Genomic DNA, 16892 nt, shown 5'->3' with positions numbered 1-16892 from the left:
ACCGAAAACTTTATTAAATTTTCGTGCCAAATGTCAATGTCAGTAAGTAAAACGTCACAGCTGCCAATTTTTTGTTTTTTTTTTTTTTTTTTATGCGATTTGTCTATTATTTTACATGGTCCATCAAGTTAAATCACCAAAAAAGCTGTTTTCGTTCATTCTTTTTGTATAGTCTGTGGAAAGAAAATATTAAACTCTGTTTTAGCTATCAAAGGTTTATAAACGATTATGAATAACGTTTTTTATCAGAGGTTTATAAGAGTGTTTTAAGCCTATCAAACGTTTTAGCTAATGTAGGTTTTAAACCTATATTAGCATTTTATTATGAATAAGACCGAAAATGTATAGAACTTGCTCGATATTTTGTTTAAAAAAAACAATTTAAATTCTGATCCCAATGTAACATTTAAATGTTACAAAAAGTTAAGATCACTAAAAAGTTCCATTCTGTTTCAGAAGAATTTTATCATAATCTTTCTGCAAATTCCATGAACCATACACGAAAGGTTACAACACAAAGTTTAGCAAAAGTAAATAAACAATATTGCTTACAAAATAGCCAACCTAAAATAGCACTAGGTGGGTACAGTTAACAATTTCTCTAAATGTCAGTGAGTGTAGGCGGAAACACACGCAGGGAATGGCGTTTGCCCGGATATTACTCGGCTCGCACGGCGTGTTCCTTCGACTTTCCTTGAACGTCCTTTGGCACATCCACGCCGAAGGCCAAATTGGAGTGTAATTTTATTGGAAACCTGTTTACTATCACTATTTACTTTATCAAAGTGTAGCAGACTATATTGACCGTTACGAACATTAAAATTAGTTGTTAAAACAGCTAAATAATCGAGTTAATGCGTCAAATAGTGTGTGAAGATTATATCATGTATTATCATCATTTCAGCTACAGGAAGGAATAGCTGAAAATAGGCCTTCCCAAAAGATTTACAGGTTGACCGGTTTGCCGTGTGCATGAGCGTTCTTGCAACCTGTATCGCGTATATCTATGCTTATGTTAAAGTTCAAGTCAGTTAAAACTGAGTACTTCAGTAACTTCTCAGTTTTAACTGAACTGAATTTTGTGTGCAACGTTGGATTTAGTTAAATTCAAAATTAATAGCCTTATCGGTCATCCATTAACTAAATAAATAAATAAATTCTTTATTTCCACCACAACATTACATGTTCACTATATTGCATTACATAATGAAGTTGAGAGTTGTTAAGTTGAAAATAGGGTAAGTAAACACATAATATTGGAGAGGACTGGAGCCTAAACTAGGAAATTCCTGTATTTCAGGCCTCCAGACTCTCCGTCCGAACCGTGTGTAATTGTTTAATTTTGCTTAACTAGTATACAAATATAGAAAAAGAAATAAAAATATACCAGAGAATCTAAGATAATCTAAACCTAAGTAACTCAGGAGGTGAGAGTGTGGATGCGTGTGTGTGTGTGTGTGTGTGTGTGTGTGTGTGTGTGTGAGAGAGAGAGAGAGAGTGTGCGAGATGATGACTGTTGTGTAAGCGTGTAAACGTGTAATTTATTATTATTATTTATTAACTCCCATAATAGTTCCTACCAATGCCTGGCAATGACGTTCGATGAAAGGTCTGTAAAACGGTCACAGTCACAGCACTCCGGTCGAATTTTCCCATTCATTAAGATTCGCTAGCCTGTTCATTGAGTGTCGTGAGCCGTCATTCATTAACAGAGTCGACTCTAGGCCTTGAAACATAATTTAGCTTTTTCTGTTTGACCGAAACTCGCATTGGTATTCAACTGTAACGATTGTGTTGAGCGGAATTGCTTTTTATTTGCACTTTTTTGGGGAGTTCTTGGATTGGCACAATTAAAGACAAAATTACAATAAATTAATAATAATTATATTTTGAATAAGTCATGTTTAAATTTAAAACTCCAAGTCCTTGGCATGGACGCCGAATGGATGGTCCTTATGATCTAGACCCCTGTAAACAAAAAAAAACATTCAAATAATTTTAAAGCTTACATTTTAGTCGCTAAGCATAGAGCTAAAAACAAAAAATACCGCGTAATGTTACAATATACGAACGCGTCAGTAATTTCTCCCTTGTAACTTTGAAATTGGCTTGGATTCGATTCCAAGACCGAGCTTTATCTTTTATAGGTGACATTTATTAACTTTGACCTGAAATAAGGCGATTAAATATACCGCCAGATCAATAGACTGTGCCAAATGTCGCAGACTTTGCCAAAATACGACTTTACGATATACGATATGCCATTGTTCAGTGGCTAAATGGATTAAAAATTAAAACACATTTTATCGAGCAAATTAATCAGTTTAGTCCTGATTTAGTTCTGTTCCATTAGCTTTTAATATTTTTATGAATATTAATTTAGGACTTGCTACATTAATTATTATTTAAAGTATTTTAAAGCTACATAAATCTAAGTAGGTAACTTTTACCCAGAAAAGAAGATTGTAATGTTCTTAACTCTTTATCGTGGTAAGAATTTAGGTGATAATTCTGAACTTACTCATCTTCCAATACGAAGCGACCGTTGCACTCCAAAGTAGAAATATCAGCGACATCCTCTTTTGTCAACGTGAAATCCCATATACTGAAGTTCTCCAACATACGTTTTGGGTTTGAGGACTTTGGGATCACGATCATTCCGCGGTCGATGTGGTATCTGCATGTCGATTCTATAAAATTCTAACAAAAACTCCCTTCACCCAACGATGTCCAGAGTCCCTTCACTTAAGTTACAAAATGACCTTGATTCGGCATTCTGTAAACATTTCTCAGCGCGAGTGATGAGAAGTGAACAGTGAGGCGGCCTAGGGATTGACACACGCAACAAAAATGTTAGTCGAGTTTTTCGATTCAAGTTTTTTATTTAAAATATTGGGATTTTGGCACAAAACTTGAAGTCATTATTTATTTCTTTAACTTAAATGTCATAATCTGAACAAATTAAGGCAGATTTTACGTTAAAAACTAGAAATCTCTAATTCATAGCATATACCTACATAATCTGTGCTGTTACAAACGAAACAAAATGTCAAATTTACTTGTTGATTTTAAACAATATTTATTATGTAATTGTATGTGAATGTACCTATTGTGAACTCGTTAGCTTTATATCAAACCCTTTGAAATCTATTTTAAATTGTGTAATAATATCAATGTAATAAAAAAATAACTTTACTTAGGCTTACCTTTACTCGAGTTGAAATCCATTTTGCCTTTAATAAAAACATTCGTGTCATCCCTAATATGCATAATTTTAACACATTTGAACACTAATAAAAGTAATTTTAATGCAATTTTCTAAAACTCCGTCTATTCTCACTCACAAAATACTAACTTTTTATTTGACATTTTGGAGCGCATTCGAGTGCGAAGTGTGTTTCGGAATGGGGCTGGAATTTCCTTACAGAATGCCACTCAAAACGTCATCCCATACAAAATCTCACGATCAATTAGTTCAACCCGCTGCCGCGCCGACAAGCGTAGCGCTAGAGTAAATTCGTGCCGACGATCGAGTTTATAGAATGCAAATCTAAAAACTCATCGCGGATTTAGTTGCGATGTCTAGGTGAAGGTTTTATAGAATCGCACTGCTGGAGGTATAAATAACATAAAAACTTTTTAGCATTAAAAAAATACATGGCAATGTGATTATGTGACGTGCAATAAAATAATTTGAATTTGAACACACTTTCGCAAATAAGGGTTTGTCAATCAAATGTTGATTGCAATTGCAAAAGTATCTCTTAACTAAGTATAAGCTATTGTTAAAGAATGAATAGACACATACAGACGGAAATGATGATTTTACATAATTTTTAAACCATTTAATCCATGCATTACTGGATTTACTATGTAGTACTACTTTTATTATTTTTCAAGATAAGATAATATTATACACAAGGCATTTGTTGAATGGTAGAATGACTTCACAAATGTTAAGTCATCGGTCATCCAAGCATTATTGTACACAAAATTATAAGTTTATCAATATACTTAAGCCATCGAAGTACTTATTATATTACCCGTCATCATAACGTTATCTTGGAATACTCACTATATCAATAATAGGTACTATTAATAAGAAGAACTCTTTGTAATTGTATTTAATCCACTGCCTGCCTTAAAATAGTGGTCAAAGTTGCTTACCTAATTAAAACTTGCGCTGTAGTCTTCTTGTACTTATTGGCCACTGCCTTTATTTTGGGATCGTCTAACAGGCTCGGATCTTCTGGCTTAGCCCATGGACGAGCAGGGCTTCCGAGCGGGCTGTATGCCGTGATGGTGATGCCACGCGCCTTGCAGAACTCGAACAACTTCGTCTGTGGCAGGCACGGGTGAGACTCCACCTAAACATAGAGTTAGAGTAAAAGATCGTCAATTGTCTCTACATCAGACGTTATTAGGATGCAGAAATCTTTCTCTACAAACACTGGTCAAACCATCATTGATCTACCATGTATTGGTAAAAATCAACTAGCTCACCTTACTAGAGCATCAATGATAGGTATTACATGGTATTTCTTTGCATCTACATAAAAACACAAACAGTAAAATTACTAAAGCAAGCAGCAACCTCAATTTTCACACATAATACTTACTTGATTGGTCACCGGCTTGATTTTAGCAATTCCCAACACTCTGTCAATTTGTTTCGAATTGAAATTGCTGAGACCGATGCTTTTGACCAGACCCTTTTCAACTAAATTTTCCATTGCTTTCCACGTGTCAACGTAATCGACGTCAGAATAGTAGCATTTTCCATTAGCATCTAAAGGTATAAGGTTATCGCCTTCCTAAAAGTAACGAATAAACTATTTACACACCTATCAGACACAGGCTTTATTTTTTTTTCCAATACGTGCGGGTTTATCGAGAACTCACCTTGTAAGCCATAGGCCAATGTATAAGGTATAAGTCCAGATATTCCAATCCGAGCAGGGACAAAGAAACCTTTGCCATCTTTTCTACCAAATCCGGCCTGTGATATGTATTCCATAACTTCGAAGTTACAAAAAGGTCTTCCCTGTAGGTAAAGAATAAAACAAATATTTAGTGGATCTCGACTGCTCGGTTACGGTCGTCGGTATAGTTACCGAACACCAATAAAATCTAAAAACACCGCATTGACTGAAGTAATAACACCTAAAGCAAACTACTTAATGTTGTTAGATATTAAGGTTCTTTTAACTGTTGTTGTTCTTGAATAAAGTGCCTTTCTATGTCTAAAGATAAAACATAATTTTGATTTATGTTTTTAAGTGATTAGCACTCGTGCGAAGCTGGTGCGGTTCGCTAGACATTGAAAATGTTAGAAGCTTGAACTTTCGTCTTGAGATTATTTCTGAGAATCTGATGCCAGTAACCTCATCATCTATTGGAGTATAATATACCTCTATAATTATTTTTATTTTACGGGTTCCTGACTTAAAGTTATCTTTCACAACCTTGCGTGTTAAACGGTTAAAATTAAAGGCGATTTAGCTACCGGTAGGAAATTACATACCTTTTTACTACTCCCTGTTGAATCTTATCCCTGATCGCCTGTCCGACCTCCTTTTCGTTATCGTAAAAGTACGCACCATCGATGTGCCGATAACCCATGTCGATCGCTTCGCATATCGCGCGGTACACGTCGTCGCCAGACTCCGCCTGGATGACCAGCCAAAATTGACTTTACATGACAATATCCATAATTAATTATTAATAATATCTATATTTTATCCATAAGGTTATTGTTACAATATCCATTATTATTTTATAACTCACAAAATAAATAGAGACTTAATTAACCAAAAATCTTTTTCACACACATAATATAAATTATAATAAGAAAAAACCGGCCAAGTGCGAGTCGGTCTCGCGCACCGAGGGTTCCGTACCATTGATTTATGAAATTAAAATTATTATTTTTTATTTAAGTTATTAGTATGAAAGATTACGCGGTAATAAGCGGTTTACGATTTACGAGGTATTAAAAAAACTACTTACTAGATCTCGTTCAAAACAATTTTCGTTGGTAGTTTTTATAGTAATGTACATCATATGCTTTTTTAGATTTTTCATTTTCTTATTTTAGAAGTTAGAGGGGGGGGACCAACTTTATTCCACTTTGGAAGCGTCTGTCACGCAAACTATTCGGTTTAGAAAAAAAGTATTTTAGAAACCTCGATATCATGTTTGAAGACCTATCCATAGATACCCAACACGTATGTGTTCGATGAAAAAAAATTTTTTGAAGTTTCAGTTCTAAGTATGGGGAGCCCCCAATATTTATTATTATTTTTTTATTTTTGCATTAAAATCTTAATGCGGTTCACAGAATACATCTACTTACCAAGTTTCAACAGTATAGCTCTTATAGTTTCGGAAAAAAATGGCTGTGACATACGGACGGACAGACAGACAGACATGACGAATCTATAAGGGTTCCGTTTTTTGCCATTTGGCTACGGAACCCTAAAAAGTACTCGCGATATCATTGTCTTCATCGTATCTTCAGACGGAGTAAAGCTACACTTTTATCATTAAAATATTTTCAAGGTTAGGTAATTATAAACAGGTGTAGATATGTCTGCTAGTAAAATAACGATAGGTATTGAGATATTGACTCCCAGATATCAAGATAAAAAACATCTGACAAGTTATCACGTCTGAAATCGATTTGGTATTGCAGAACCGGGCATAATAATAATTTACGGCCGGTTCTCAAATTATCTAGGGTTAGCACAGCATCCTCAATCGCACATTAGCATCACATCCGTACAGTCGTGTTCAGGTCCGTAGTGCGTAGTGCAACAGGTTCAGTAAATATTATAGGTACATATTTTACTAAGTAGCTGTGCTCACTTCACTACTGCTACCTACTTGCGATATTTATAAAGCGGTTCAGTTTTCTTTTACATATGAAAGAAAAACAGTTTTCTTATGTAGGTATTATTATGATTTTTATTCAAGACTTGAGTAGAGTACCTACATTAAAACTCAAAGAACACATCATCAAAAAATTGACTGCACTACTAATTAGGTTGAGATAAATAAAAGAAGAACGTGCATTATGTAGAGTTGGAACTTTTGGAAGAGCCTAAAATTAACCAAATTGAAAGTTCATTGCTCTGAATGCTCTTCCTAGGATAAATCATTTTGTAGTAACTGACATCTCTCCGTGGACAACAACATTTGAATTTTCGATTCCATTTCCATTGCATTACTTAATGGCAACGATCTTAACTGTGCTGCCACACTTTGACCAAAATAATAAAACTCGTCTTTATAGTCTACCGTTGTGATATTTTTTTCCAGTCTTTGCAATGAATTAATAATTTCATTGTGAGGTTCTGCACATTTTGTTCTATTCTGAATTCTTTTTCTTGCAACCATTCGGTATCGCTTATTTGAATGTTTTTGACTGGAATGTGATTGTGGTTCGAGTGCTTCACTTATACGAGGAGACTTCTGAGGTTGTTCCAGTGCTTCAGAACTTTCAGAAGAAGGCCGCTCTCGCTTGAGTGTTTCGGTACTTGTTTGAGGAGAAGCCTGTTGTATCTGTCGTAGGAATAAAATACAGGTGTTAATAATTTACACAACGCAACAAAAGGAACACAGAAATTAACTTTCGAACTAAATTGGACTTTTGTTACTTACCTCGAAACATATTGTCTTTTGAAAAGTATCTTTTAAAAAATCCATTTCTTCAAACCACTTCAAACTAGGTTTATAAACATCACTTTCCACGGCTCCAGAACTTTTGGAATTCTTAATTTTATTCAGTTCTTGGTGGTAGGTACTTCGCAAACCTTTTATTTTGTTCTTCACATCCTGGATGGTCATGTCAAACTCATTCATTTCATCTATAATTTGCATGTAGGCATTGTCACGTGCTTGTTTGTTTTTATAAAGCGCTGGGTTGCCCGAATTCCAAAGACATTCGTGATCTTTGTATAATCGTATGAACTTGATAGTCTTTTCGTCTCCCCATCGTGGCATGATTACTAATTAGGTTTTGTTTAATCACAACACACGTTCGCAAACGACGGCAGTGAGCCAGCTACTAGCATGCCCGGAGCTATCGCGTGCGTTCACACATTCCTTGGCATGCAGTATCAAGCCCGCCCCGCCCCTCTTGCCAGATTGCATGCCATACTGAACTGCGCTTGCGAAAGTTGACTGGCATGCAATGTAAGGGAGGGGAGACGCGAGGAGGGGTCTGCAAAACTGGCTTAACCGGCCGGCTGCTGAGTCAGTCAATTACTTACAGTTATTGTAAGTACGTATTGCATGTTTTGCTTGACAATGTAGTTGCCGCCTCAATACTTAATACTACACGTGATAATAGCTGGCACTTAAAAGACGGAACTAAAGTAAGTAAGCTACATACAAAGTTAGGTCCCTTATAACCGAGACTGCTAAGTAAGCGTCCTTATACGAGTAAGTAGGTAATGGAGAGGTCATAAATATAAAAAAACCCATGAAAAACTATTGAAACCTAAGATTAAAAAATCATAAAAAGCTTTTATTTGATATTTAAAAAAAAATTACTAAACTAGGTTAAAAATAAAGTTTACCCGCAGCTCCACTTGTTGTTTTGGTTCGTCACAGAAAAAGATAATCGCGCATCCCTCCGGTACTATAATATTCCCGGAATAAAAAGCAGCCCGCCACTTAGTGTGGCTTAAAAATATACTTACCTAGCTACCTAAGTGTTTATAAACTCATACAAAAAGCTGTTTTATTATTTTGGCCATTACGTGTAGTTTCGCTTTTATTAATGATGTTGTTATATTATTACGATAGGACCTCTGTGAAATAATAACAAAGAAAAATAGGTAGTTTTAAGTATTTAAATAAATTAAATCGGTTAAGTACCTACCTACTTGGCCAATACAGTGTGGTTTTCTAATTTTTAATCTTGTACCTACCAAAAACAAGACTAACCTGCCAAGTGCCGAGTCCCAATATAGGGCACGTAAGTCCATTGTTAAATTTCACTAGGGGAGCTAGTTTTGACGCCATGTCTCGTGCAAATCACACTGAACTGTGCTGTGGTGCCTACTTCCCGTGTATATTAATTTGTATCGTATTTTATCATCGCATGCAAATATTATTAACCAATCACATCACTAAGTTTATATTTCTTATCAATCAGGATAAAAAGTAGCAATTATTCATGAAATGATTGTCATTGTATAGGACCACGCTTTTATCAGATTTTTAGCATTATAATGGATGATAAGTACGCAACAAAACATTTGTAGACATACATTTTAGCCTGCACTCTTGAAAATGTTGGCCGGGTAAGATTCATACATACGCCGCAATACATAAGGATGTGGATAAACCTTTACAGCGTTTTGGTATGTGTGGTAAGTGTGGTAACTGAATCAGTATTTTTTACAACGCCATCTATTTTCTATTTTATGTAACCTTTATATCACTTGCTAGTTTTGGTCTAGTTCAGGGGTCGGCAACCTTCTGAGTCGGAAGAGCCAAAAATTACTATTTACAAAATTTAAAGATTTTAAAGAGCCACAAATTTTTTTCTTGCCAACAATAAATAGCCTCTATTCTTTCATAAAGTTTGTTGATAAATAAAGTAATCTATTTATTCATAAGAAAAATATCTATTTATTCATATTTAAGTAGTGTTTTTCACAACAAATAATCACATGATGATGAATAAGATAAAAATGAAAACAATTAAACATTTACTTACTTACAACACTTAACTTGTAGGAACTTCAACAACAAACAATTGAGCAAACTGCTGCGGTGAAAAGCGAGTACAAGTAGCTGAGAGATAGAAGTAATGCCTAAACCTCGTTAATCGTTTCAGAACATTTTTTTTATAAAATAATAATATTTGCGAATGGAACTAAAGAGCCGCAGCCTCACATCCAAAGAGCCGCATGTGGCTCGCGAGCCGCAGGTTGCCGACCCCTGGTCTAGTTAGGAGTTAGGCCTAGGTTATGGGTCATCTACTTGGCTGATAAGCCATTAGGGGCTAAATGTGCCATTTTACTTCAATACCTACATCATCATTCGGTTATTTTAAATTAAAAATGTTTAGTTTTATTGGGTGGTGGCATTTCCTATTTTAAATAAAACACATCTTTGATAGAGATCATAGTTTTGCTTTTTGGAGTAAGAAAAAACTATTTATTTCATTCCTATGAATCACAGCTATGAATGTACCTACATATGGCCAAAATTAACTTGATCGACTTACCAGAAAATACCCAGCATGGTTCTCAAGAACCTATAATATGCACATAAGAATAAAATAATCATAGTTTGATTTCCTACTTTTTCATCTAATTTATTATCAACTATGTACAATAACAATAAATAAAATTAGGTCTTAATTAAGTAATAACATCAATCTTTTAACAAATATTTGTCTGAAGAACCTTCCGCAAGCAGTTCTCTCTCTGCGGCCGCCTTGCTGGCTTCAATTTGTGGTTTCACATATTTATAGTATTTATAGAAGTGATCGCCTAACAAGATTCCTCCATAAATAGTGAGACCGATGCAAACCAGAACACCTCCTCGGTGCAGTTTATCATAAAGTTGACTGCGTGCATACTTCTTCATGATTCCTGAAAAATAATAACAATGCAATTTTATGTATTAGTGTCCTGGATAGCAGTGCTAAATTTTATAAAGAATATTTATAAAGCGTAATAAATCTAATTTTCAATCCGAAAGTGAAAGTTCTTTCACGAATACCTAGTTATTTATTAATGTAGAAGGTAAAGAAAAAATATAATATCCCAACGCAAGTAATGTCCGGGAATGGACATCTATAAATTTAAGACCTAGACAGGCATTAAAAAGACTTATTTATTTATTGATTACAACAGGATAACTTACCAACGCACGCAATATAAATACAAAAAAATGAGATTTTTAAAATATTTATCAATTTTCAGACCAAGACGAGAGGTTATTTTCTTTTTTTTTTAGTTGGTGAATGACGTTTATATTTTTTATAATGTTTCCGGCTTTGGACATTCATTGAATGGTGTTATTTCTTTTTTTAGCATGGCATAAAATTCATGTGCTGTGCTGGAAAGCAGTTTTTAAGAAGAAGAATGCTATGGGTTTTCTAAATAAAAATAATAATAAATAATCTATCATGTACAGTACAGGTGCACAGCAAGCTAACCACAAGTGGCGTCTTATCTCCTTTTAACGCAGGCTAATTTGCCACATAAGTAGTCTGATGTGCTGTCGACTGCACATCAAGACAAGAAATTCTTATGTAATCTGCCGGTTACCCACAGGCCCACAGCGGTTACCGGTAACGCCATATGGCTTTGGTCTATAGCCGTAAAATGCATAAAAAGTATAAAATACGTCAATAAATTTTGACAGAATTTGCTCAGTATATATTCATTAAAATGACAGTGACAGTACCTACCTATAGTAGTAAGTAAAACACGAAGTAAAAGGTAAAAAAACATAGCTTTTCCCACAGGCTTTTCCTCGGATCGGAGTTTTTCGTTCTTACTAATTTCAATTTGTAATCTATCTATCGTCTGTTACACGTTTAAATATGATAAATAGCTACCGTTTCAGAGTAAATAGCATTCTAATAAGAATAGTGCGGAACTCCAACTCAAAAATACCTGCAAGTCCTGAAAAAACTTATGAGGTTAATCAAGATCAAAAAGTTGTTGTAGATAAACAAACTATATCTTTGCTAGAGAGGCTTTCTTTAGTAAAGTGTGATACAGTTGAAGGTGTTAAAGTTTTGGAAGACTCAATAGCTTTTGCCAATAAAATCCTTCATATCAATACTGATCATGTCCAACCTCTATATTCTGTACTAGAAAAAGAGTAAGTTATAATGTATACATTTTTAGATTATTTTAATTGTCTTATATTTAATTATGGTAACTTTCCAGGATTTTGTACCTCCGACCAGATCTAGTTACTCAAGGAAATTGTCAAAAAGACATTCTCAAGAATGCATCGCTAAAAGAAGATGACTATTTTGTGGCTCCCCCAGGAAACATACCCTGGCACGAATTGGAAAAAGAAGAGATAGAACCTAAAGTTTCTGGCAAAAATGAAAACTGAGTTAGAAAAAGTTTTGAATTTAAGAAAATTCTTTACAATAAATAAATCATCTAACACAACCATTACATATAATTTAAGCAAAAGTAGTTTGCTTTTTCTTCAAAACATTTACATAAGTTGGCTGCAATCTGTGTGTACTAAAACTAGTAAACATATACCAGTTTTTATCACTAAGAAATATGCTGAAGGTCACAATCAAGACCAGCCATTTGGGTTTCTTGAAAATCATGTTATTAAATATGATGAGTCCGCAGTGTTACACCATGATATTGAAGATTGTGCACCAAAGAACACATCACTACTTCAATTAAATATGATTGTGCCTCATCACACAAGCATGCAGTATTTTATTCAATGGCAAAGACATAGAAAATATTGGTGGAGTTCTGTAAGTTACATAATTTAAGTACTTATATCACATGAAGTAAAAACTTGTAATTTTTAATTTTGTTATTCTAATGCTAATCATTTGAATTACAGGTCACAACTACACCCAGTTTATTTGCTGTTAATGAAATTAAATACGAAAAAGAAACAGCAGAATCTAATATTGTAGCACAATTTCCTTGGGGACATCATACAGTGGAGACTGTATCAATGACTTCTAGGGGAACAGTCAGTAATTTTTTTATGAAATCATTTTTTCCTCCTGAAACCTTACTTTGTCTAACATTTTCAAACAAACTACCTGACATCTTCCTTTTCAGGAGGACTCTTCCCATTTGAAATGTTCTATGTCATTAGAAAGAGCCATGTTTATATTATTGTTAGATGGCATGATGAACAAGAGATATAGTGAATACCTCAAATTGCACAGAAACATGACTCCATACAAAATATCATTTGCACTGAACACTAAAAGTATGTATTCAATAAAATATAGGGTGTACAAATAAAGGGATGTCCTTGAAATGTGTTATGTAAGCAATATGATAGTTCTTAAACAACCTGTATAAAAAAACTTCTGAGCTAGCTGAATAGTTGAAATAATATTGTGAACAGAAATGTTTCATTAAATGAAAAACTGTAAAACCCCATAATAAGGCATTTTAAATGTAAACATTTTTCATGTAAACTGTCTGTACCTGCACCCTCATATTAATATACCTAACCTACTTTCTGTTTCAGAAAAAACTGACTTAACAAACATGAATGGACTGGTTAATCTAATGCGCCAAAGACTAAAATTAAAAGATATATCATCTTATCTTCCTGATTTAACACTTGCATTGGAAGAACAGGTTAAAATTTATAAATATTATTGAATAACTATACCACTCTACAAACAATTAAAGAACTACAATTAAATTATGTGTAATACCTAAGACTGTAAAACATCTGTATAAACATAAAAACGAATGACAAACCATTCATTGATGTTATTTGTTACAGATAAAAGAAAACCTGCAGTTAGGTGTGACCTACACTGCCATACTATGTGATAATACTTTAACAAATGGAATATTTAATTTGTTAAATAGCAGTACGATGTTAACGGTAATAACATAAGTAACTAATTACACATCACCCAACCAATTAATAATAAAGCGTGCCATATCGCCCGATGTCGATATCGGTAGATGGCGCTGTGTAAAAAATGTTATGGGGTGGTGATGGTGACCCTCTTTGGTACCCCTATTCCTAATAAAGCCAGCCATGGGCGAGTAGGCGACACGGTCGGACTCGCAAAAAAACTCTTGCGTACCATTATAAAACATTGAATGCCATGTACTTTTTTTTTATTTTCTAATATATTTTCGTAAATCGAAAATAAACAAAAAATATTTCTTGTATAAGTACATTATAATACATACATACTTTTTAGTTTAATGTTGTCAGAGCGGCAATTATTGTGTTAGATAGTCCTTCACCATCTTACTAAACATTTTTCTTTCCAGGAAGAAGTACATGTTGCCGATTTTGACTCCTATGCAATGTTGTTATGTCGCAAATGATAAAGAATAGTTTTAGTATGTGGAAAATAAAGATTGATTAAAAACAACACTTGCACTTTCAATTTTATTTATTCAGGAATTCTTATTGCAAGATTTTACAGTAAATCCTTAATACTAAATGTAAAAAATTAAGGTTTGTTGTTTGATTTACCTTTAAATTTTCAATAAATTTTAATTTCATGCTGTTAATATTCATTATTAGTAAACATTAATTTGTCTTGATTACAGACTTATTACGGTTTTACAAATAATTTTACTACAGAAAGTTCATTCTCCAGATATATTTAAATGGGAAAGGTTAAATAAACTTAATAATGGGATTATTATTATTATACAAATTGGCAGCAGTAACTTAATTTAACTACGTATTGACCAAGTACATATGCCAATACAAAATGCAACTTTTGAATACTTTGAGCTGCCAATTTAAATAAGGATAAGAATTTAAAATTTTAACAATGAAAAAATATATAATCTTAGGAAGCATACAAAGGAATATAATATTTATTGTTACAATGTATGGAAGGGATTTAATACAGAATAGTAATCATCCCATACATTGTGTGACAACAATATGCCTCGTGACATTTTGATTAATCACACACACATCCTCATGAAAATTAAGAATACACTACTGTTTGGTTTCAATTATACCTATCAGATGTTGCTAATATTAATTAATTTAGTAATAAATGTCTGGAAAAATATTCTATTCTGTTAATTCTATTCGAAACATGTTGCTTTTTATATTGCTTGTTAATATTAATAGCTATTTTACTGTAATCTTATTATTTTAACCATACCATCATTTAAAGAAAATGATGGCTTAATTTACAGCCATGTAGTATTATTATATAATGGAAGTGCACAAGAATCATTTTAGTTAAAATGGTTTAAATTAAATTAGTACTTAGTTCTGTCTGAAATTCATCACACATAATTGCCTTCAGTAATCAACGACTGTACATACATACTGGTACATACTATGGTTGTACAACTAGCTCTTAGGTAAATTATTGGCTTATACAAAACATCTTCACAGACATTCATAGTCAGATTTAATTTTTACTATCATAACAGTGTTACAAGATGCTTAAGCTGGCAACTGCAATTTCTTGCCTTTCAGGACTGAAACAGAAAGACAAATTACATTAGACAGTTTAAAGACAAGACAAGCAATCTGATTAGATACTTATCTAATCTACAAAATGATACACTCCTTTGAAAAAACAAATAATTCATTTCAGCTAGCCTAAAATTAATTAATTAAAGTTATTGAATATTTAATTAAAGAAATAATTTTCAAAGCTTTATTGAAACTAATTGACTTTTTTTGAGTCATAGCTTTTCAGAGAAATTAGTTCAATCAAATTATTTGATTCATCTCCAGATAAATGTTATAAAAAGCAATATAAACACCATATTTACCTTTTGTAATGTACAAATAGAAAAAGTCACAGTAAAGGACCGTCTGCACCACACCAGCCACAATTGCGATGACTTCGTAATGACTTTCCACAACATAACGGTACACCTAAAAACAAGAAACAGATTCCATTGAACCTTAGAACAAAATATTTTCAACGCTATAACAATTTTTGTGCATATTCATTACGAGTCCGAAGACAGAGATAAGAAATATCAAATGATAACAACTTGCACAACAACAATCTTACTATGTCACTACTTGATATGTTATTTTAATGAATATTAATTATTGTAACAATTCCAAATCTGTGGTAACTATACTGACCCAATTCAAGAGGTAGAGAGCTCTGTATGAGCCAAGGGCAAATAGATAATGAGATGTGATGCTTTCAGCCTCTCCAGTCTTGGAAACCAAAAACAGTTGGGGAAGAATGGCTACAGCTTCCAAGTAGATTGAGAATGTCCATAATACCTGTTTAATTAGAAAATAATTAACTTTCTTAAATGCTAATTATGTTTAAATTGCAAATTTAATACAAGATTAAAGATGTTAATTGAAAAGTAGTTACCAACGGGATTATTCACAATAAAGTACTAACCTCAAGTACAGTAAACTCATGATTTATCAACAATGACAACACTAAAGCTGGAATCAACAGAAATTCAATCCTGAAGGTGTCGTGGTTGTGATCGTAAGTAGCTTTGAATTTCACATACATCAAGTAAACAGTTGCATATGACGCCACGATAAATACCAACTTCATTACAGTATTATAGGCCGAAATGTATGTCGTCAACAAGTCCAGATACCGAGTGGTGTATACTATAGAGAATAGTATCTGTGACTTTCCAGATATACCTGAAAACATAAAAATGATGTACATAACTGAAATAACCATTGGGCAGTACAAACCTCCATTCAGATCACGCCGGCAAGGCATCATAGGTGGTGGTAGTCATTCAAGTTACCTGCACATGATCTCGTTTTCCAAATTTTAAGCAGCAATATAATTATGGCTAGAAGGTGAGACAAATCACCAAGCAAACGGAATATATTCATGATTTATTATTTTACAGTACAGATTCTGCGATACGCCGCGTATACTTTTTCATTCAAAGCAAAAATGACGTGGCTGAATGACACCACTGACAGTTGTTTTTTTTTAACGCGTATGAGTTGAACTTCAATGTTTATAGTTCCAAAATACTGAACTGTCCTATCGATGACATTGACAGCGGGGCGCCACCGTCAATACCGAATCGCTGGTTACGATTTTGCCATGTTGGAAACCATAAAGTTGCACGATGGTAGCGCCCCCCTGTCATTGAGTTTGGCGGGACAGTTCAGCGTGGGTCATCTATAAGATATTGTATTTTACCATTGAGAATTTGAGATCATCGAGATTATTG

General features: G+C 33.6%; 4 protein-coding genes and 1 long non-coding RNA gene across 6 annotated transcripts; 1 reads left to right on the top strand and 4 right to left on the bottom strand.

The window, feature by feature from the left end:
- Positions 1-297: 297 nt before the first annotated feature.
- LOC114362328 (aldose reductase-like) lies at positions 298-9079 on the bottom strand. The gene is made up of 7 exons (XM_028317678.1): positions 8953-9079; positions 5525-5670; positions 4903-5044; positions 4620-4814; positions 4168-4367; positions 2522-2677; positions 298-1968 (listed from the first exon to the last, which is right to left on the bottom strand). The coding sequence occupies exons 1-7, from the start codon at positions 9028-9030 to the stop codon at positions 1911-1913; spliced, it is 975 nt and encodes a 324-aa protein (XP_028173479.1). The 5' UTR covers positions 9031-9079; the 3' UTR covers positions 298-1910.
- LOC114362330 (uncharacterized) lies at positions 6390-8513 on the bottom strand. Its single transcript, XM_028317681.1, has 2 exons — positions 7663-8513; positions 6390-7563 (listed from the first exon to the last, which is right to left on the bottom strand). Exons 1-2 carry the CDS (start codon positions 8002-8004, stop codon positions 7147-7149), a joined length of 759 nt encoding a protein of 252 aa, XP_028173482.1. The 5' UTR covers positions 8005-8513; the 3' UTR covers positions 6390-7146.
- Positions 9080-10306: 1227 nt separating the features above from the next.
- On the bottom strand, positions 10307-10979 carry LOC114362333 (uncharacterized). The gene is made up of 2 exons (XR_003656666.1): positions 10888-10979; positions 10307-10613 (listed from the first exon to the last, which is right to left on the bottom strand). It is a non-coding gene; the product is annotated as an uncharacterized LOC114362333 (long non-coding RNA).
- Positions 10980-11418: 439 nt separating this feature from the next.
- Positions 11419-14419, top strand: DNApol-gamma35 (DNA polymerase subunit gamma-2, mitochondrial). Of its 2 annotated transcripts, XM_028317679.1 has the most exons (8): positions 11419-11468; positions 11596-11856; positions 11925-12487; positions 12580-12714; positions 12807-12960; positions 13228-13340; positions 13492-13596; positions 13998-14419. In XM_028317679.1, the coding sequence occupies exons 3-8, from the start codon at positions 12089-12091 to the stop codon at positions 14052-14054; spliced, it is 963 nt and encodes a 320-aa protein (XP_028173480.1). In that variant the 5' UTR covers positions 11419-11468; positions 11596-11856; positions 11925-12088; the 3' UTR covers positions 14055-14419. The 2 variants fall into 2 exon arrangements, with proteins under 2 accessions (XP_028173480.1, XP_028173481.1); XM_028317680.1 differs by lacking the exon at positions 11596-11856 and having other exon boundaries at positions 11446-11468.
- On the bottom strand, positions 14302-16641 carry KdelR (ER lumen protein-retaining receptor). Its single transcript, XM_028317682.1, has 5 exons — positions 16452-16641; positions 16082-16341; positions 15808-15954; positions 15483-15588; positions 14302-15182 (listed from the first exon to the last, which is right to left on the bottom strand). Exons 1-5 carry the CDS (start codon positions 16540-16542, stop codon positions 15148-15150), a joined length of 639 nt encoding a protein of 212 aa, XP_028173483.1. The 5' UTR covers positions 16543-16641; the 3' UTR covers positions 14302-15147.
- Positions 16642-16892: the final 251 nt, after the last annotated feature.

The sequence above is a fragment of the Ostrinia furnacalis genome, unplaced genomic scaffold (genome assembly GCF_004193835.3).
Source record: "Ostrinia furnacalis isolate ACB-3 unplaced genomic scaffold, ASM419383v2 OfSCF6412, whole genome shotgun sequence".
Taxonomy (NCBI): domain Eukaryota; kingdom Metazoa; phylum Arthropoda; class Insecta; order Lepidoptera; family Crambidae; genus Ostrinia; species Ostrinia furnacalis.
The sequence above is the reverse complement of the archived record's forward strand: the minus strand, read 5'-3'. Positions and strand labels throughout refer to the sequence as shown.